The following is a 22,194-nucleotide window of genomic DNA, read 5'->3' as shown; positions in this document are numbered from 1 at the left end:
CAAATTATTTAAAAAGATTACTCTATACGGGACTATCAAGGGAGGGTCCGGGGAGTTTTGGTTTTACCCCACCCCCTATAAGGAAGTATCAGGGGAGTTTTAAGGTTTAGCCCCCCTCCCCCCCTATAAGGGAATACCAAGGGAGTATCAGGATAGTTTTTGTTTTAGCCCCCCATCCTGTAAGGGAGTACCAGGGGAGTTTTGGTTTTAGCCCCCCTATAAGGGAGTTTTGGTTTTAGCCTCCCTTTTTTGGCCCCAAAAACATATTTGTAATTGTATTTTTCCCCTGAAATCATTTATTTTTCTCATCCTTTTGTTAACTCCCAGGTACTCCATGAAGAATGCTAAGACTCTTCACTTTTGTCTTGGCAGCGTGTATAATGTCAAATTAAATCAGTTGACTCGTAAATATTAACAGAAGCAAAAAAGGAAAAGTTAATAGAACCATTAATTTTTTTTTTATTGCGAGGTCAATATCTTGGTTTAATTAGTTGCTGGACGTTTGTTTGTCTCAGTACCTATTCAAGAATGGTCTTCGAATTTGTGTTTACAGAATTCTTCAGGAAAATAAAGTAAGATTTTTAGCTTCTGTCCTTAAATACTGAGATGTTAACACAGCCATACTCTAATAGAAGAAAAAGTGTTTAGTTGTACTTGTCGTTTCTTATTAAAATTAAATGGAAAATTTTTTTTTCCTACTGAAAGTAAGGAGCAACATTGAAACTTAAAAAGAACAGAAATTGTTCCGTATATGAGGTGGGCTGCTTCTTCCTTAACACCCCTCTCTTCATGCTAAAGCTATTAACAACTTTTGTAAAAGGTTATGGTTCTAATTCCACTGCCCTTTTGTTTCACGAATCGTTCTTTAAATATCGTGACAAAAGGTTGAGCGTTAGCGTAAAGAAAGGGGAGGGGGTAGTCCACCTGATTACGGAATAATTTCTATTCGTTTTAAAGTTTGACGTTGCTCCTGAACTTCAGCAGAGAAAAAAATTTGATTCAATTTCTGATCCTTTCTCAAATAAACCCAGAAAATCCGCCCCCTCCGTTGAAAATACCCTCACGAAAAATTGCTCCATGAAAAGTTCCTTCCAAGTAAAATTCTTCCGACGGCAAATTGTCCCTGGACAATTCCATCCTTGCTGCGAATTCCCTCCAGAAAATTTCTTGCTTTCGATCCCGCTTGAAAAATACTCCTTAGCATACTGCCATTTAAAGAAAGACTTGTTTAGCTTAATTTCTGATCCTTTTTAAGGTCGTGGGGAATTCTCTCCTCCCCACGTTAGGGTAAATTTTTCATGGAAATCTCCCCCCCCATGGAAAGTTTCTTACGCAAAATATTTCCCCTTGGAGAATGTTTTCCTGATGATAATTCCCCTGTTGGGATTTCCTCCTGTGGGAAATACTCCCCGCCACGTAAAAAATCCATCAAATAATTCAAATTTTGCAGAAAATTTCCCCACGACAATTCGCCCGAAGCATCTCTACATGTAAAATGGGGTCACCAACGAGACAGGAAGATAAGTAAAACGAATTTTGTATACGAATCCTGGCACATTCTCCTCGTGTAAAATTTTCCTTGGAAAGTTTACCCCTGGGAGCTTTCACCTTAGTAGGAAATTCTCCACTAAAAATCCGTCCTCAGAAAATCTCCCTGCTGAGAATTTTTGGTACACTTCCCTTTAACAAATACTATATAAACATGTAAACAATGGGCAAATTTCATAACTTGCGACCTTCCTCTGGTGGCTCTGGGGGATCATTGCATCTCCAAAGACATAGTTATTTTACCTTTCAACCGTACTGAACAAAATGGCTATCGAAAATTTTGATCAGACGACTTTTGGGGGAAAAGGAGTATGGGAGGAAGGCTATTTTCCCTCCAATTTTTGGTCACTTGAAAAAGCTACTAAAACTAATTTCCTTTCGAATGAGCCCTCTTGCGATATTGTAGGATCGGCAAAACGTTCAAATATCTACACTTTTGCAGTTAGGAGCTTGGAACCTCTGCAGCAGGGTTCTCTGATACGCTAAATTGATTTTAATTTGATTTTAGGTGGTGTTTTCCCCTTTTTCAAAAATCCAGCAAATTTTCTCAGGCTCGTAGCCTTTGATGGATAAAACTAAACTCAATGAATATTATATGTGTGGAACCAGCATAATAAATTGATTCTTTTGATGTTCACATTGATATCAAAATTTTGTATCTTAGAGTTTTGGTTATTATTGCCCGCTTCCCTGTTCACTTACAGTTCGTTATTACGAACTACTTGATTCTACAAAGATATTTATTTCATAGGAAAGGTAAAAAACTGATTTCCCCAGAAAGAAAGTCCACCCTTCCCCTCTGAAGTGAGAGCCTGAGTCCCCTGATATCCTGGAAATTACAGGTTCTTTATTTGCAGGCCAAAATTCCATGAAAAGTTGTACCCCTCCTTCATGCCATAAATACTGGGCAATATTTCTAATTTTTGGAAAAGTGAGATAATACCCATTATATCATCATTGTTTATATAGTTTTCTGTCAAATTCAGTTTATTTTAATTTGTTTATGAATTGGATTTAATTTTTCTCCATAGATAGATCGATAGACAAGTGTATTTTAAAGCCAAATATACAGCCATGAACACAGTACAATAACATAAGCGAAAGACACAAATAACATAAACTTTGATCAGCGATCATCATAAAACACTTGAACGAAACGCTGTATTAACCTAATACTAGTGCTTAATACTTGAAAAAACGGTCATTGAAAAGAACATTTAACACCCGGAATAATACATAAATAAAACATTACTTTTACTTTATACTGAGATTTTTCTATTTTATTTCATATTTTTTTTTACTTAATAATAGATATGGGTATTGTTTGTTTCCAAATGATATAATAGTTTTTTCGCTTTTGTTTTCTGGGCGCTCAAATTAGAACCAAAGTTTAGTAATGTTTGCCCGATAGTTATAAGTCCTAGTAAAGCCTTGATTCCTTCATAATGAACTAAACATAGTACTGGCCCTGCGTCCGGCTCCTTACTTGACTGCCCAATCCTCCTGGTGATAAATATCAACTGAGGTGATTCAAAGGGCGTCGCATATTTTTTTTTATTATTATAGGAAAGTGCCTCAAACAAAGTAAGTTCTACGAACGGGTTTAAACCAATTTTATTTGCCCCATAGCATATTAGAAAGTTTTGATTTTTTCTAATACGGGGTAATGCCCTTTCTTCTCGTTCTTTGGAAATTAGAGTTTTTAATCGCAAGATTGTTTTTTCGCATCTTGAAAATCAAAACTTGTTTGCCTTTATTACTATTAATTTTAAAACATAAATGTTCTTCAGAATAAGTTTTTAAACAAAAGCAAAGAGCCATATTGAAACCTAAGACGAGCAAAAATCAAATTATGTAATAATTCAAACTTAGAAATTCTACCAATGGGCAAATGAAACCCAAAATGAACACAAATTGAAATGAATAACAATATTAAACATGTGGGTAACTGATACTGCTATAGATGAATAAATCTAAACGAGTAGAAACTAAAATGGATAATCGAGTAGAACTCAAAACGAATAATGATCATCACAAACAGGACAAAGTTACCACCCCGAAAACTTTCTAAAGGCTATAGGGGCATTTATTCTTTATTTAAGAGAATTTGAACTACAAGTTGTGCACTTTTCATTGATCTTAACATCAACAAGCATACGAAAATAAATAATATCATAGAGCTAACCAAGATTAACAAATCAGATTACAACCCTCCTTAATACCTTGCTCTTTACGTTAAAGTTTGACTGTTTGTCCTAATTTTTTTAAGAGGGTTTACTGAAAAACCGGGCTTTTTAATTAGAATAGGATGCTGTTTTAAATGTGCGAACAGCTTTAGCGTAAAGAGTAAAGTAGTGAGGAGGGGGCAACCTTTCATAACAGGAGTAAGCATTCCAAAATTAATTTGCAAATTTAGTTTTAATTTTTCATGTATGTTGAGCCAAATTCGAACCTGCATTTGTTGAAAACGTCCAGTAATTAATTAAAAAAGTAAGTTTTTTAACTGAAAGTAAGGAGCTACATTAAAACTTAAAACAAACAGAAACTATTCCGTATATGAAAAGGGGTTGTCCCCTCCTCAACTCCTCACTCTTTGCGCTAAAGTTTTTATTGTTTTAAATAGTAGAGCTGTGACAAAGAGTCAAACTTTAGCGTAAAGAGTGAGGCGTTGAGAAGGGAACAGCACTTTTCATATTCAGAATAGTTTCTGTTCGTTTTAGGTTTTAGTTTCGTTCCTTACTTTCAGTTAAAAACTTGTTTTTTTCATTTAATTCAAGAAAGAAAAGCCTATTGTCTTTTGCTTACACATAGCATTTGTTATTGGGAAGTAAACAGACATTTTTCCGGAGGCGAATATTCTCTGGGGGAATTTTCAGTTGTTGGATGTTGGGGATGCTCCTCTTAAATACTGCGCTCTTTACGCTAAAGCATATTTTGTATCCCAATTCTTTACGAACAAAAAGTGAAACGCAAGGTTCGTTAAACTAGAATAAGATAGCTTTTCGAACATTCTACATAAGGTTAGTGTGAAGAGCTTGGTATTGTGGAGGGGATTTCCTCCCCATATCGTAAAAATTTCTGTTCTTTTTAGTTTTAATGTTGATCCCTCCTTTCAGTTGAAAAAAATATGCTTTTTTTGTTCAATCACTCAAAGACACAAACAATTGTCAGAGTAAAACAGTGAAATGTCGCTGATTTCACGCTTCCGATGCGAGAGCTAATTGCATAAAGGCAGATAGATCGCCTCTGCATCGTCTTTGTCAAGGTGGCGTTAATCAGCTATGCAAGGGTGGAACGTGACGTAAATTATGCAAATAAGGTACAAAAGTTTTCTGGGGTTCTGACCGTAACTCAAATAAGGATGGTTCTTTGCACCTGCCTCTGTCTCGATGAAAAGTTTTTGGGTCACAAAAATTTTCACAAACAGTCTTAGTCCTCTTTTGTTTTTACCATCTGAAAACCGCATCTTCATGTATATGGCTATATTATGCAACGACCAGAGAAGTTCTTGGTGGTTATTTTGGAATGCATATAACAAAACTACTGTGTAAATGTAAAACAACTACTATGTCAGTACCAACTTTAAAACTGAAATTTCTCCTTCAATTGAAGGTTAGGATTAAAGGAAGTCTTCCCCGGATGGGGTGGGAGGATGTCGTAAGGAAAGATTCAGGGGAAGTGGGAGCTTCTTGGAGTAAATAGGGAAGCTTTGAATGAGTTGGGATTGAGGAGGAGTAGGCGTACCCGTTTTGGTGTTAGGTGGCTTTGTGTTGCAGTCAGTTGTTAGTACTATTAGTTTTTATTAATACAAGGTTTGTTCATAGTAGTAGATTTTACACTATGTAACTAAACCAAAAATAGAGGCCTTTTCTGGCGATCAAATGTTTATCAACAATGTTAACCAACAAAATTCTTTATTATTGTTTGAAATAAACTGCTCTATCAATTGTTACAAAGTCAATTGAAAGATGTTTTCGATAAATTCATGCATACTCCTTTAGTTTTCACTGTTTATACTTTTTTCACTGTTTAATCTAATTCTGAACGTTTCAGTTAAATACCACAAAATTTAATCAGTCCCCTTTGGAAGGGAAAAGGGTGAACAATTGAAAAGAAATTAAATTCTGATGTCTTATTTCAGGTAAGAGATCGAGCAAAAAATAAACAAATATAACAACCTTCATGGCAAAGTAACTGTTTTCTATTCTAAAATTGAAAGAACAATTTTATCCCATGATATTCATCCTTAAATTTCTCGCTTAAATTTGAGCAACAAATTGGAAAAAACAGCCATTTCAGCTGTGGATTATGTTCATTCACAATGTTGGTCAACAAACCTTTTTCTTTAAGCGACAAGAAAATCAGTATAACAGTTATTCTGTTGCTAATATATACCCCGATCGGGAAATGGTAGTAGGGTGCTGAATTCAAGGAGTACAAACTAGGTCTTCATCAATTTTATTGTGTATCCTATAGCTGTAGTTGCCTTCTCTTTCAACCTATTTCTAATTTTCATGCAACATAGTTGCGGTATCTTTTTTCTGAGTATGATCGCAAGCCCAGATGAGAGATTTTATGTTACTATAATCCATTAATAGCTAAAATTAAAAAATCAGAGACCCGAAAATACATTAAAAGACCCGAGAAGATTCAGAATTCCCTTCGGCAGAATTTTGAGTTTTGTTTTAATAGGATTAGGATTAATAAGAGTCTCAGCGTCTGCTGACCGTTTCAAAGAAAAATTGCTCATTAGTGAATTTCTCCCAGCACTACAGGGAATTCCCAAAGTAATTTTGGTAAAAACGGATCGAAAACCCTAAATGTGTCAACACTTCGAAAAGCCAACAAGAGGCTAGTTTAAAATACAGAAAAGTATATATTATCTCATTAATTGTTAAGCAAAGCACTATCTATTCAGTGTGCATATTGCATAACTAATATGCATCGTCCATCGACAAAGTTTTCAATCAAGACGGGTAGTACAAAAGGAAACTTCCAAAGTTATTAAATTACTCAAGTAATACTTCCTCCGAGCTGATTTTTCCTCTTTAGTAGCATGTAGGATAGCAGGGGAGCAGGCGTTCCCCTCCCCAAGAAAATCCCCTTGGAAAATCTTTCCTCCAAGGAAAACTCCCTCTAGGAAAGTCTCTCCTGGAAAATCCTCCCCGAAAAATCTCCCCAGTGGAAATCCCTCTCCCCGTGGAAAATTCTCCTAGATAATTTCCCCCATGGAAAATTCCCTTACACGCAAAATTAAGCAGCCAAAGATAAAGTGCAAGATACTGATCTGAAAACGTTGATCAGATGTGCTAAGGGGCAACAAAAGTACTGCTGCTACTACTATTAATAACTCACTGCAGCACTAAGCCGCCTGAGGCCAACACAGCTACGCCCTCTCCTCCTCCAGCCTAATCTATTTAAAGCCTCCCTCTTTACACCCTCCCAGGAAGTTTCCATTTCCTTTAAATCTTTATTTATGACATCCTCCCAACCCAGACAAGGACGACCTGCTTTCCGTGTAGCCCCAAACGGTTGGCCGAAAAGGACAATCTTCGGTAATCTGTCATCCTTCATCCGTAGAACGTGGCCTAGCTATCCCAACCTTTCTTTCATTATAGCCCTAGAAAGTGGGATTCAACCACATTTTTCGTACAACCTACTGTTTGCAATACGGCCAGTCAGACGGGTACCTAGAACAATCCGTAGGCAATTTCTCTGGAAAATATCTAGTAAATTTTCATCTGCTTTTCGGAGCGCCCATGCTGCAGAACCATATTTGACACTGTCATCACTGTAGCTTCCAATATTTTAATTTTGGTTTGCACACTTATCTTTCTATTCTTCCAAACTTTTTTTTAACTTTGAAAAAACACCCTGTGCCTTAGCTATTCTACTTTTAACATCTTTACTGCTCCCACCATCTTTACTTATAATACTACCAAGGAAACTGAAGCTCCCAACCTGATAAATATTTTCGTCACCTAATGTCACCTGTTCATCTTCACTTATTCCTAGCCTTAGTGACTTAGTCTTCTTAACATTAATTTTCAAGCCTATTTTAGCACCCTGAACTCGCAAAACCTCTAAAACTTCATTCATTTTTCTCACACTTTCATATAATATGCTTAAATCATCAGCATAGTCTAAGTCCAGGAGAGTTTTTCCCCCCCCATTTGATTCCGTGGTCTCCAATTGCCTTTCCTGTGCTTCTTAAGACGAAGTCCATCAAAATGATCCATACAAAGGGGGATAGAATACAACCCTGCTTAATTCCTGATTTAATACAAAACCAGTTGCTAACCTCATTTCCTACTTTAACCACAGCAGTATTATTCTCGTACATAGCACAAATCACTTTAATGTATTTTTCTGGTATACCATATAACGATAAGACTTTTGTTAACGCTCTTCTATCAATAGAATTGACAGCTTGCTCATAATCGATAAAACTGAGGACCAAAGGTGTTTGACAACGAAGGGACTTCTCAATTATTAACCTAAGAGTGAAAACTTGGTCGACACATCCTCTACCTTTTCTAAAACCGCATTGGTCTTCCCTTGAAACTTTGTCTACATCATCTCTCAGTCTAAAAAGTATCATATTACTCAGTAATTTGCTACCTACAGAGACCAGACTCGTGCCTCGATAATTACGACACTCACTCTTGTCACCTTTCTTATACAGTGGTTTAATTAAGGTTTTTCTAAAATCATTGGGTACTTCCCCTTTTTCAAAAATCATGTTCATAAACTTCAGTAGCTTATTCCTAACCTCAGAGCCACCATATTTAAGAAACTCATTAATCATACTATCAGCACCTGGAGCCTTATTATTTTTTAATCCTTTTAGTACTGTCGCCAATTCTTCCTCACCAAACAAATCTTCCTTCACGTCCAAGGTATCACAAACTTTTTCATTTTCATCTATATCTTCTCCTGCAACTGTATCTCGGTTTAGCACATTCTCAAAATGTTCCACCCATCTTTCTTTAACTTTTTCCTTATCACTAATTGTGGCCCCATTTCTATCTTTAACTGGGACTAGTCCGGATTGGCTACTCCCTTTCAATTTATTAACACGCCAGTATAATATTTTACTATTATGCCGTCTAGCCGCATCTTCCAGATACTCAGCAATTTTATCCATGGCCTCCGCTTCACATCTCCTCAGTTCATATTTTAATGCTTTCTCCACTTTCCTTACATTCCTTTAGTTTTCATACGACCTATCACTCAGATAATTCTTATACAAACTCTTTCTTCTCTCTATTAAATCTAAAGCTTTTTCACTAATATTCCTAGTTGCACTCTTCCCTAAGACACCATCAGCAACTTCACAAATTGTTTTTCTGAAATTATTCCATCCATCTTCCACATTGTAAAATTTTAAACTCTCAAGTTTAATATTCAACTGTTCCTGGAAGTTTTTTCGCAAATTTTCATCCTGGAGTCTACCAACATCATAAATTTCCCGGAGGTAGTTACCCTTCCGAAATTTCAGCTTTAAATTAACCTTAGACACTACTAGATGGTGATCTTTACTTTTAACATCAATAACAGCACTCCTAAACACCCTAGTATCTTGTATTGATAACAAAAGTACCAGATATCAAAAACAATTTTAGGACATTGGCTGGTTGGTTCCCAGTTACTTTTGAATTATAAAGAAGGACTAAAACTCTCAATTTCTGATCGAATGAACATCCTTCGAAGTTTCTACGACCATGATGTGGAGGTGGGGATGAGGATGGGACAGCACTCTTCCAATACGGAATAAATTCTGCTCATTTTAGGGTTTAATGTTACTCTTTACTTTCATAATAACAACGTAGATCAGAAATGTGGACCATAAAAGCGATTAACTACCAATTTCTGCCTCACATTCCCCCCGCCCCTTCCCTAGGAATAATTTTCTATTTAAGTGAAGACCCAATGAAGGGAGGAAATGTTTTTTCTAACTTGTAAAAACGTAATAAAAGTGTATGAAAACAGATTTTTGATAGGTTTTTTAAGGTTTTTTGAATCCCCCCTCACCCCTTTGATAAAACCCCACCAAATAAAGTCCTGGACATAAAACTGAGGATTATATATTAGTTTATGCCTCCACTCTCCCCTCATCTATCCCTTAGAACTAATTCTGTATTTATCTGAAGGCTCATTGCGAGTTGGGAAGTTTTGACATGAAAATGTATCCTTTGAGGCATCTCCCTCCCATCCTAACTACAAAACAATCAGAGAATCCCAGGAAGAATTTTTAAGAGTTTTAAAGCTCTTGTATGCAAATGTTTAGAATTATGTATTTTTTTTGTCAAAGAGTGGTCATGGATAAAACCGCATCAAGTAAAACAGGGAACCTACCTAAAACAGTGAAATTTGCTTAGACCTTAAAAATATTTAGGCTCTATATCCAAGAGCCTTCCAAAGAAATTACCTCTATAATTTAAATAAAACTTACAATAAAATGAGATCTCTACAGCTGAAGTTGAAAATTAAAACTAATTAAAGCTTTAAAGTTTAATAATTAATTTTTTCAAAGAATTAAAGAATCAAAGTTTAAAATTAAAGTTTTTAATGGACGAGATAAGGTGATAATTTAGGTTAACAAATCTCGTTAATGCTTGCTAGTCTAAAGCTTGTGTTCAAACTTCTGTTGAGGACCAGTCCCAAGTTTATGGTTTTTATGAAAGTCAATGTGGTTTGAGTAGTTATTTCAAAATCATGGATGTGTCTTATTTATTTTTTTTGTTTCCCTCGGGGATGATTCTATAAAACCAAGTATCCTAGAAGGTCAGGAGAGGACTCATTCGAACAGTTTGAGCATCTTTTTAGGTGACCAAATAGAATAGAGGGCAGCTAGCCCCTTTCTACAACCCTTTCCCCCCAAATACATCCAGATGAAATTCTGAGATAGTCATTTGGCTCATCTATACATTGTAATTATTGCATTTACGTACCCACCGACACTTAGGGGGAAAGGATGAGGCAGGGCATCATGGGCCTTGCCTAGAAATTCTTGGAGGATGTGGGGTAACAAACCCTACCAGGATCACCAACCTTAAATATTAATATTCCTCTCTTCCTGTATAAAATGTATAAACAATATAGATATACTTATACCATGCATTTAAACATCAGAGAACACTATTGTGGAGGACGTGACGGCTTCAGCCACGTAAAAGAACAAGTTATGCAGAATTTCCATTCACGTAAACAATGATACCCGTCTCTGTCCACTCCAATTTCCTTATTAAAATTATTACTAAGCACTTTTTCAACAAAAGTACTGTTCATCGAAAATTTTGACGAAATAATATCTTGTCCAAATTTCCAAAATTTTATCTTGTCCATACCTTTTCCATATCTTGTCCAAAATTTTACCAAAATCCTGTATTCGAACTCTCAAGCAAAATACTGAAAAAGCGGGAAGCTACCAATCAATTTATAGCTGTTGGCACATACACTTTAACAACAATAAATCGTGTATTTATTGGGCTGGTAGCCCACATCATATCTTGGTTAAGGCTGGGTATGATTTGAAAAAACAATCAGAAACTAATTGAAAAACAAGGTTTTTCAACTGAAAGTAAGAAGTAGCATTAAAAATTAAAATAAACAGAAATTAATCCGCATATAAGGGGGCTCACCCTCCTCAAAACCTTATTTTTATGCTGCAGTTGGACTTTTTACACAAATTGTTTATAAACTTGAACTAGAATAAGAAATTTGTTTAAGACGCTGCAGTTGGTAACACCTCATTTGATAGCAACTGGTTAAAAAGCTTGCTGAATCTTAAAAGAAAGGGCGCTGGAACTTTCAATTTCTAATTGAATGAGCCCCCTCCAAAATTGTTTTGATCACCTTCCCAGAAAAACCACCTTATATCTTAACAACTGACAACTCGCCTAAGTTACAGCCCTTGCTCCGAGTGCTGGAGGGGGGTTGTCAAAACCGGACCATGTTCATTTAACCTTTGAACTATTTTCAACAAAATGGCTGTCTTAAAGTTTTGGTCGGATGTGTTTGAGGAAGAAATAGTGTAGCGACATCTTCGTGCCCTCCGATTACTTTTGACTCTTAAAAAGCGCATTATAACTTTTAATTTGCAATCGAACGAGCCCCCTCCAAAGTTTATGCGACTACACTTTCCATATGAAGTGCATCTGGGAAAATAAATTAATCATTTATGCATTGAACTCTTATGGCTCTTTACTATAGGCAACGGTATAGCATTGCCTCTTTCTTAAACAGGTGAGTAGAACTTTCAGTTTTCCTTCTAATGAACTTCCAGAATTATTCAGGCGGAATATAGAGGAGGAGGAATTTTCCATAAGGAGATTTTCCGAAGAGAATATCCCAGAGGGAGGTATTTTCCGGGGGAGTTTTTTGCGAGGGGGAGTTTTCGGTGGAAACACCTACACCCGGCTCGCGGAGAGAATAGGGGCTACGGTGAGTTGTTACTAGTACTATTGGTGTAGATAGGCTAGAATATTCTTAGGGACTGCCCTCTTCTTAACTTCGAAAAGAAAATTCTGTTGTGATCAATTGAAAAAACAAAGTTCGCACTTCCTAATTATGTAGTTTCGTCAAGTCCAAATTTTCTCACAAAAAGAGAGAAGAAAAACGGTTTTTCTATTTTCGCCAAATTAGGAGTTGGCGTTCAGTTTTCTGTCGTTTATTGGGTGTTTTTTCTATGGTCTACAATCTGGGACAAGACCGCCACATCAAGTCTAAACAGTTTGGCCACATAAACTAAAAACGTTTTTAATAGACGAGATAGGGTGGTCCTTTATGTTATCAAATTTCTTTAATGCTTGCTAGTCTAAAGCTTGTGTTCAAACTTCTGTTGAGGACTAGTGTCACTCATAAGATGTATTCTTCTCACAAAGAGAAGACCAATGGAGGGGGATCGATTAGTATAGCGGAATTTGAAACCTATGATACCTCAAGATCTATAGGTCAGACACACTAAGAAAAAAGTTCTCTAGACTGCAAGAACGGTTGCTTAGCCCGAAAAAAGTTGCCGTCTACTGTTTCCTCAAGCACACAGAATGAAGTCCAACTGACTGCTGTTCCGTCCTGTAAATATCTGGTCAATCAAAATTCTGATATTATATTATGGATACGATTCTGTTTTAATACTTTGTATAGTTTCAGTGCTTACACATTTTTCGTTTCTTCACATCCTGTTTTCACAGACTCAAAATCGTTTAATCTTTAAGTTGTTTTCGGGCCATAATCTCTTTCGGTAACCACTCACGATTTTCCATCAACTGTTCCTGAAACCATTGCTAGTGGTAAGAAATGTTGCTAATGGCTTTGCATTTATTGTTATAGCCCTGTTATTTTATATTATTTTTGTTATTATTTATTATTTTTATTTTGTTATTTATATTTATTTATATTTATATTTATATTTATTATATTTATTTTATTATTATATATATTTATTATTATATATATTTATTATATTATATTTATATTTATTTATATTTATATTTATTTATTATTTATATTTTTTATTTTTTGTTATTATTTAGCCCTGTTGATTGTTATAACAATCTATTGTTATACTGATAGTTTTTACTGCAATTAACCTTAAAGCAGATAAAAAAGCATGCAGTAACATTTTACTAAAGAATAGCAAAAATTACGTTTTTACATTTTTGAGATTTGTTCAAAAGCATGGAAAAATTCCAGTAAACTGAGACAAGTCTAAATATTTTTCCTATTTTCAGAATCTTTATACGACTGTGCCCATCATAGTAATTGAGAAAGACCTACACATGTCTTGAAGAAAGTAACCCCCAAATTCATTAAAAAAGACAAATACATGACTTTTACAATCTATTATCAATATTACTTTGTACAGAACGAATTCAGTTCTTTTTACATAGATTAAAAGGCCTACAGGTTGGACGTATATATGTTCTGGACCAAGCAAATTATTTTAGATGTCAATTTTCGTTATCGTAGGCCAGAGCCGTTGCTAGGGTTGGTGCTGCCCGGGGAACAATTAATTACGGACCCCCTCCCTCTCCCGATTCAAATATAAGCAAAAAAGTCTAATTAAAATTGATCAAAGTGGGGATCCCCCACCCAGCTGTGGTGCCCCCAGCCACGGCACCACTGTTGATGTGCCTCCCCCTCTTCGAACAGATCTGTCGTAGGCCTACACCCACAGCTTGCGGTTTTGGAAGGTGAGGGGTGTATACTAAGATGCCCTCAGAAAATTTTGCTTTGGAGTAAATTTCGTAGGTGGTGAGTAGAATTGCAATTACTTGGTGTTATAGTAACAAACGAAAACTCTTCCAAGACGTAAACACGTAGTAAAATCTATGTTAAAATGAAGAAGGCTTAGTTTTGAAATAGTCCGAGGACATAGGGATACACACAGAACCCCAAGTATCAACAGTGAAGTTTCTATTGCCTCCCTAATTCCAAGGGGCTATAGATCACCTAGTCCTTCTCTGGTTATGCCTATGGGTGTAGACTAAGACTGTGTTTGTAGCTAATGGAAGGGAACGGGCTCTTAAATGTAAGATTTTTTACTCGAACTTTTGAGAAATCACACACATTGATAATATATTTCCTAGGACCAATAGGGAAGATTACACCTACAAGTTTTCACCTGGAATTGGGTCAATGAATATTATATTGTGAACCGAAATTTTTGAAAATTGCATATAACTCTGAAATATTTTCTTGTGCTCATATAGGAAGTTAAACTTCAATGGGGAAATTAAACCTCCCGGATTTTGCAGCATCTGTAAAGCGGCGTTTTAAACAAAAGTTGTGTTTTAAGCACAAGTACTGTGTTCAAAAGTTGTATTTTAAACAAAAAGGCTGTTTTTTTTTTCATATATTAAAACGCAATTTCGTCGCTGAAGATGAAAGAGCAAACACAACAGAGCATGGGAACAAGAATTTTATGTTTATTCAGGGAGGGTAACCCTCCTCTATTGGCTCCGTAATGCATATTATTAATGCGTGATTTTCTAAATGATTTAGTCAAAATTATATGGCTGTAACTCCATCCCAAAATTAATTGGAGAGGTTATTTTTCCCTTACTGGTCCCATATAATATGTTGTCAGTGAATGTGTTATAAAAATTGTGTGTAGTCAATAAAAATAAGAAAAACAATAAATTGGCTAGGAAATTAGGCAGAATTTGCTGAATAAAAAAAATATTATGGTGTCACCGCTCATTATCTTAATTTGGCTAATTATTTTTATCATATGAGCTAGAATAGTCCAAGAAAACTAAAAACCTTATTTCGAGCAAATCTCGTATTCGGCTAGAATTCAGACATGTTAACAAACTAAAAGACCTTAATTTAAAAGTTTCTAAAAATCAATTAGTTAGAAAAACACATATCAACTCAATTATATATTCAGTAAGCGAAGCCGCAAATCTGACAAAATTGGGCAATTTTGAGACCACAATAGAATAAAATAATAAGATAGCATTTCTATACATAGCTTCTAGTATAAGGATGTACGATAGGTTGAGAAGTAAAAAATCTTTCAAAAATGCGTACGACAATGTGCCCAGTATGTTTTCAATCGTTTCGGCTACGGCTGGCATTCGAAATGATTTAAATACCAGTTCTCAAGCTCTAACAAGGTAATTACGTTGATTATTTCCTTGCCAAATTTTCTGAAATTTTTAACTCCGAGCTAATCATCTCTCTAGAATTTTCTTTAACTTTCTTCTGTCCTTGAGGAAAAAACCACCTATGTAGCCCTAAGGTTAGCTATAATTTCGTATATTTTCCATACAAATCACCTGCTTCTTGCATGTTTTTTTTCAAGTTGGCCCCTTCCCAACATTGCGCCCACCTTAAGTAAACATTCTTAAATATATGAACATTGGTCTCCATAAATTTGGGTTCCTATGGTGCTCAAAGACTATGATTTGTTATTCGTAATTATAGATATAATTTATGATATAGTCGTTCGTTTCCAAAGTGATAATTAGTAGTTTCATTAACTTTTTCACACTTTAATTCCTAACAAATTTTAACTTGAAGGACCAAAGTTCTATTTTGGGCATGTTGATGGGTATTTTGGGGGACATTTTGAGATGGCTATTTGTTGTCGTAGAAACAGCGAAAAAGGTTCATTCGATCGAAAATAGAAAGGGCTAATGCACTTTCAAATAGTCAAAAGTGATTGGAGGGCAACTAACCCCCATTACACACCCTCGATTTCTCCAAACACATCCAATCAAATTTTGAGAGAGCTATTTTATTCAACGTAGCTGAAAGGCCTGAAAATATATCTACGAAGATGACAACCCCTCCCCCCAGCCCTCAGAGCAAAGGTTGTAATCTATTCCCTAGAGGCACATAAGTTTTATATAGAAAGGGTGATCGTGTAAACTTCACAGGGGGCTCATTGGATTAGTAATCAGAAGTTAAAGTCCCTTTTTAGATCCAGAGTGACTAAAACGTGGATCTAAGTCTCACTTCTAAGATGTAGAAATTGCTTTTGCTCTAAAATGTTTTTCAATAAAACACATAGTTTGAGAAATATAAACGAAGTGAAATACCGAGTCAGTGGAAGAAATTAGAATTCCCTTAATATCTACACTACTCATAAGAAAAGAAAAAAATAAATTGTAACTAAAAATTATTTAACGTATTTTTAAAATATTCATTAGTGTTTATGTTTCTTAAATAGTTTTTGATACTGCTAAGTAATTTCAGGGGAAAAGTTCATTGTTCGGAATTGGCAATTTCCTAGTTCTTTTGGTAATCTTCGAAAAAATTTCCAAGATAACTCTTGTAACATTAATATTATAGTCATATAATATTTTAATTAAGATTATAATTAATATTTTAGTAATATCTTACCCCCTTAATATGTTTTGATTTTTGTTTTCTAGTTTGTTTTCTTAAAATTTATTGATTTACATTTATTAGATTTATTTTTAATTATAGAATTCAATTAGTGACTTCCTCAGTTCCGTAGTTACTGCAATAAGTGATTTCTTTTTTTTCTTTCATTAAATCCTACCGCAGCAGACCAAAGTTCTAAGAATCCAAAAATTGTTTTGGTCATATCCATTTTTAGACTATATTTACCTGTCGAAATTTTTCAGGGACCTGCCCGGACGAAACTGCTACATTAGAATTTTACTAGTTAAATCATTTTATCTCCTATTTACCGTGTAGCGTGCCCCCTTTATTTGGTTTTATCACATTAGCATCCTGGCAGCATTTAATAACTTTTGCATCCAATAATTGGCCTAAACTGCTGTCAGCATTGCCAGGCAGAGAAACGTGAAAACAGGCTTCAATAATACCCGTTCATTTTTATTTTTTCTCGAAGCTTGCAAAATACTTTCATTTTTACAGCGTGCATTACGGTTGGGTGGGGGGAACATCTCCCTTCTTATTGTAGAAATGTTTGAGCCTGAAATAAAAGATTATATTCAAACCCTTACGGAAACAGGAGTGAAGGGGCACCATACAAAATTCCCCCCCGTAATGTAAAGTTTCGAATTATAACTGGAAGAATTACTTTTCGCATTTGAGAAAAGTCGTAACCCTTATTAATCTTTTTACATTTGGAATTTCCTTGAAATGCAGCAGATTTGTGCGGTTTTTTCTTGAAATTAAAAATGGAACTTTTTAAAAAAGGGTTGTATTGCATGCACACGATATCCTCCAAGCGGATTTCTTGCCGTTATTTACCATTAAGTAGGGACGTGGGAAATAAGGGTCCGTCCAAAGTATTCTGCAAGAGAGTGTGCTCGCCTCTAGAGCTATTAAACCTTCAATGAATACCAGTTTGTATTTAAAAGTAAAATCAAGAAAGTGAAAAAACATCTAAAAGTTTAATTGAAAAAAAAAGTGCTAAACAGTCTCTTTGATTGTTTATAAAGTCTTGGGTATTCCCCCCCCCCGTATTATATTATTTTATTATTTTTTCTTTATTCCACTAAAAAAAATACAAAATACAGTATTATCTCCCAACAGAGAGCAGAGCTCGTAAGGTTAAGGACAGTGCAGAAAAAACATCAGCATCTCATCATAACAAAGCAAGCAAAGCAAACTTTCGCATGCAAACCGATTAGGGTTCGCGTAGCGCAGGTGCCGATCTCCTGATTCTCTGCCCTCGGCCGGGGTGCAATGCGTGGTTGGGGGCAAGCCATCTGACGCTTTCCCGTGCTTTTCCCTAGATTTCTCTAGGTACCCATTTGAAGCTGGGTGGACTTTTGGCTTGTCTTACGGGGAAACGCCACTAACCCTCGTCCTAAACCAAGCGGTCGGCACCACCGAGATTCGAACCAGCGACCCTTCGCTCGTGAGTTCGGCGCGTTAACCACTCGGCCACGGACGGACTATCTCGTCATAACAATAATTCCAAAATTTATCCCGGCAAAAAACAAACAAAATAGAAAAAAAAACACAGAAGAGAAGCAACAAGGATAAGTAAATAAGTAAATATCGGGCAGGAGGGGCGTGGGAGGCCATCCCAAACACAAGGACACAAAAGCAAAACACACGAAGAAGAAGATCAAATTATTTAATTTTCCATCATCAATGGTGAGTAATCAAAATTTTAGCAAACAATCTTTAATATTTGGTTTTTTAATTTTAGCTGAGATTTTTGGAATGGATCAAACGGAATTTTATCATCCAGCTTATAATTATTTGCAATGAAGGGTATTTGGTACCTAATCGAAAACTTTGACCTTTCAGAACTTACAAAAGGAATTCAGTACATCCCAGACCTCCGACAATCCGAACGAGAAAGTAAAATTAATAAAGATTTATCGTATAAAATTTTTTTGAATTTTGGATTTGAAAATGCTAAATGGAATTATTTAATGCTCGCATATCTTTTAAATCTAACAAATTTAAGTTTCCAAAACATTTTCAAGTTTTGAAGGTCGATGTAAAAAATTTCCAATTATTCTTAACGTCCTATTTTATAGTACCTGTAAGGGTTTTATGTGCTTCAAAAAGGTATTAAGATATACAACTGAGTGACAGGGCTCAATAGTAACCGAAACTCTAAAAAATAGAATTTTGATACCAACAGTTACATAAAAATTGGATTTTAATGCTGAATTTAAATATATAAGTTTCATCAAGTTCAGTCTTACCCATCAAAATTTTCGAGCCTGAGAAAATTTGCCTTATTTTAGGAAATACGGAGAAACACCCCTTAAAAGTCATACAATTTTAACGAAAATTACTCCATTAGATTCAGCATATTACAGAACCTTAACGTAGAAGTTTCAAGTTCCTATCTACAAAAATTTGGAGTTTCGCATCTTTTGCCAGAAAACAGATCACGGATGCGTGTTTATTTTTTTCCAGGGATGGTCGTATCGGTTCAGTGGTCCTAGAATGTCGGAAGAGGGCTCATTCTAGCTGAAGTTAAAAGTTCTTGTGGCCTTTTTAAGTGACCAAAAAAACTGGAGCGCACCTATGCCCCCTCCCAAGCTCATTTTTCCCCAAAGTCACCGGATCAAAATTCTGAGATAGCCATTTTATTCATCATAGTCGAAAAACCGACTAACTATGTCTTTTGGGACGACTTACTCCCCTAAAGTCCCCGTGAGAGGGGCTGCAAGTTACAAACTTTGATAAGTGTTTACATATAGTAATGGTTATTGGGAAGTGTACTTACGTTTTCATGGGGGATTTTTTTGGTTGGGGGGGGGGAGAAGTTGAGGAGGGGAAGAGATCTTCAATGAAGGGGGCACATAATTTTTCTAGAATAATTAAAAAAAATACTACGAAAAAATAAATATGAAAAGCTTTTTCAACTGAAAGTAAGAAGCAGCATTAAAACTTAAAACGAAAAAAAATTATTACGTATATAAGGGGTTCACCTCCTCGTAATACCTCGGTCTTTACGCTAAAGTATTTTTTAGTAATTTCAACTATTTATTGTACGGCCTTTGTGATTCGGGGGTCATTCTTCAGAAATTGGGACAAAATTTAAGCTTTAGTGTAAAGTGCAAGGTATTGACAAGGGAGTGATCTCCCTCATATACTTAATAAAAATATACAATTATAGAAGTTCGTTACGTAAGTTCATTCGTAAGTTACGTATATTTTTTACTTATGAAGACATTCGTAAAAAAATTTAAATTCTAGTTGCCTTTTTAAGTAGTCAAAAATTGTAAGGAACCTAGGCCTCCTCCCCTGCTCCTTTTTTCTCGAAATCTTCCGATTAAACTATGAGAAAGCTATTTAGCCAAAACAAAATTAATATGTAAATTTCGTTTTAATTGTTTATTTGTGGAGAGCCGAAATCAAAACATGCGTTAATTCAAAAACGTTCAGAAATTAAATTATAAAAAAAACAAGTTTTTCTAACTGAAAGTAAGGAGCGACATTAAAACTTAAAACGAACAGAAATCACTACGTATATGAAAGGGGCTTTTCCTCCTCAACGCCCCGCTCTTTACGCTAAAGTTTTGTACTGTTTTAAAAATCAGAGTTAAGAGAAAGAGTCAAACTTTAGCTTACTTAGAGATAACAGAGAACAAGAACATTGACCATATCCAGAATGTTTTCTTTTCAAGAACACTGACTATAGCCAGAATGTCACAAACAAACTATTCTATTCCTTTAATGGCTTAACATTTCGTTCTATGCCCAGCCCTATTGTTTTTCTGCTAAGTATTATTTTTCTTTTATCGTAAGTAAGGTTATGAATCACGATTGGGAACAAAATCAGATGCCGTCAAACTTTTTCTGAGTTTTTCGTTTTTTGAATTTTGTTTCCGAAAAATATGTTATATTTTGTTCCAAAATTGAAGATATATTAATAAAATCATGAATTGTGCATTTGAAGATTATTATCTTTGTTTGGGCTTGCAAATACAAAGTCAAATTCAACTCGTTTTACTTTAAATTGGCTCATATCAGGACGGGCTAGCGAAAAAAAAGTAGTATGTTCCGCGATTGATGAATTTTTGACTCTTTGTGTATCATATGATCGTATATTGAATCCTCGGATTTTTTGGTTTTAGGCTCTTAAGTCATAAATCAATATATGTCTAACTCTTTAATGACTCTGCACACTAAGCTAGGCTCAATACGCAACAGAAGATTTTCAACCCTAATCTCACGTTTTTATGATCTGTGTCTTTATTGAGCTGTAGTTTTTTTAAGGCTGGATTTAGCTGAATTTAGCTGAGTTTTTAAGGCTGTAGTTTTTTAAGGCTGAATTTTTTAAGGCTCAAAAAGTGGGGCGAACTATTGGAAAGAAGAGCGGTCAGACATGTTTCGCGATACATATAATTCTGGTTATATTTCTATCGTACGATCGCATCATAAACATCTCTGTCTTTTGCTTTTATGCTCTTTCTGGTAAGATATGTGTGCATTAATCTTTAAATTTCTGTGTACACATAATTACGTTCAATATCAAACAGTTCGTGGTAACGAACTGTTTGATTCTAGTATGGAGCGACCCGGCTCAATAGTAACCGAAACTCTAAAAAACGGAATTTTGATACCAATAGTTACATCAAAAGAATCGAGATTTAATGCTGATTTTCAATATATAAGTTTCATCAGTCTTACCTATCAAAAGTTAAGAACCTGAGAAAATTTGCCATATTCTAGAAAATTGGCGGAAACACCCCTTAAAAGTCGCAAAATCTTAACGAAAATCACATCATTAAATTCAGCGTTTCAGAAAGCCCTACTGTAGAAGTTTCAAGCTCTTGAAGTGAAGTGAAGTGAATCGCCGAAAGACCCCCTCTGTGTTTTAACACCTTAGGGTCCATGCACTTTCACAATTGGAATTTCACAATTCGCTGCGAGGTTTCAAGCTCCTATCTACAAAAATGTGGAGTTTTGAATTTTTTGCCAAAAGACAGATAGCGAATGCGTGTTTGTTTGTTTGTTTTTTTTGTTTGTTTTTTCCCCCCAGGGGTGATCGTAGCGACCCAGTCGTCCTATAATGTCGCGACAAGGTTTATTCTAAAGGAAATTAAAAGTTATAGTGCCCTTTTTAAGAGACCAAAAAATTTGAGGGCACCTAGGCCCTCTCACACGCTCATTTTTTTCCCAAAGTAACCGGATAAAAATTTTGAGATAGTCCTTTTGTTCAGCGTAGTCGAAAAACCTAAAAAATATATCTTTTGGAACGACTTAATCCGCCAAAATCTCTGGGAAGTGGCAGCAAGTTACAAACTTTGACCAGTGTTTACATACAGTAATAGTTGTTGAGATGTGTACAGACGTTTTCAGGGGGACTTTATTACGTTTGGGGGAGGGGGTCGAAGGAGGAAGTTACGCGGGAGTATATCTCCATAGAGGAATTTATCATGAGGGAAGCGTATTTCCATGAAGGGGCCGCAGGATTTCTAGCACTATTTAAAAAAAACAATGAGAAAATAAGTTTTTTCAGCTAGAAGTAAGGAGCAGCATTCAAACCTTGAACGAACAGAAATTATTACGTGTTTAAGGGAGCTCGTCTCCTCCACGATACTTAGTTCTTTTCGCTAAAGTATTTTTAGCAAGTTCAACAATTTATTCTACGGCCTTTGTGATTAGGGGTCATTCTTAAAGAATTGGGACAGAATTCATATTTTAGTGTAAAGAGCGAGGTATTGACGAGGAGTTGACCCACCCCTCCCCCTATATACGTAATAGAAATATACAAAC

General features: G+C 35.5%; 1 protein-coding gene across 2 annotated transcripts in view; it reads left to right on the top strand.

The window, feature by feature from the left end:
- Positions 1–418: 418 nt before the first annotated feature.
- LOC136041492 (calcium release-activated calcium channel protein 1-like) overlaps positions 419–22,194 on the top strand; it is a 44,957-nt gene continuing 23,181 nt past the window's right edge. Inside the window, exon 1 of one of the 2 annotated variants that reach the window (XM_065726187.1) lies at positions 419–572. In XM_065726187.1, coding sequence (XP_065582259.1) covers positions 529–572 — 44 coding nt within the window. In that variant the 5' untranslated portion in view covers positions 419–528. Of the gene's footprint in view, positions 573–15,011; positions 15,174–22,194 lie in introns of those variants that run through there. The other variant, XM_065726186.1, reaches the window with a different exon arrangement.

Source organism: Artemia franciscana, unplaced genomic scaffold (assembly GCF_032884065.1).
Source record: "Artemia franciscana unplaced genomic scaffold, ASM3288406v1 PGA_scaffold_23, whole genome shotgun sequence".
NCBI classification, from domain to species: domain Eukaryota; kingdom Metazoa; phylum Arthropoda; class Branchiopoda; order Anostraca; family Artemiidae; genus Artemia; species Artemia franciscana.
This window is presented reverse-complemented; position numbering and strand designations above follow the sequence as displayed.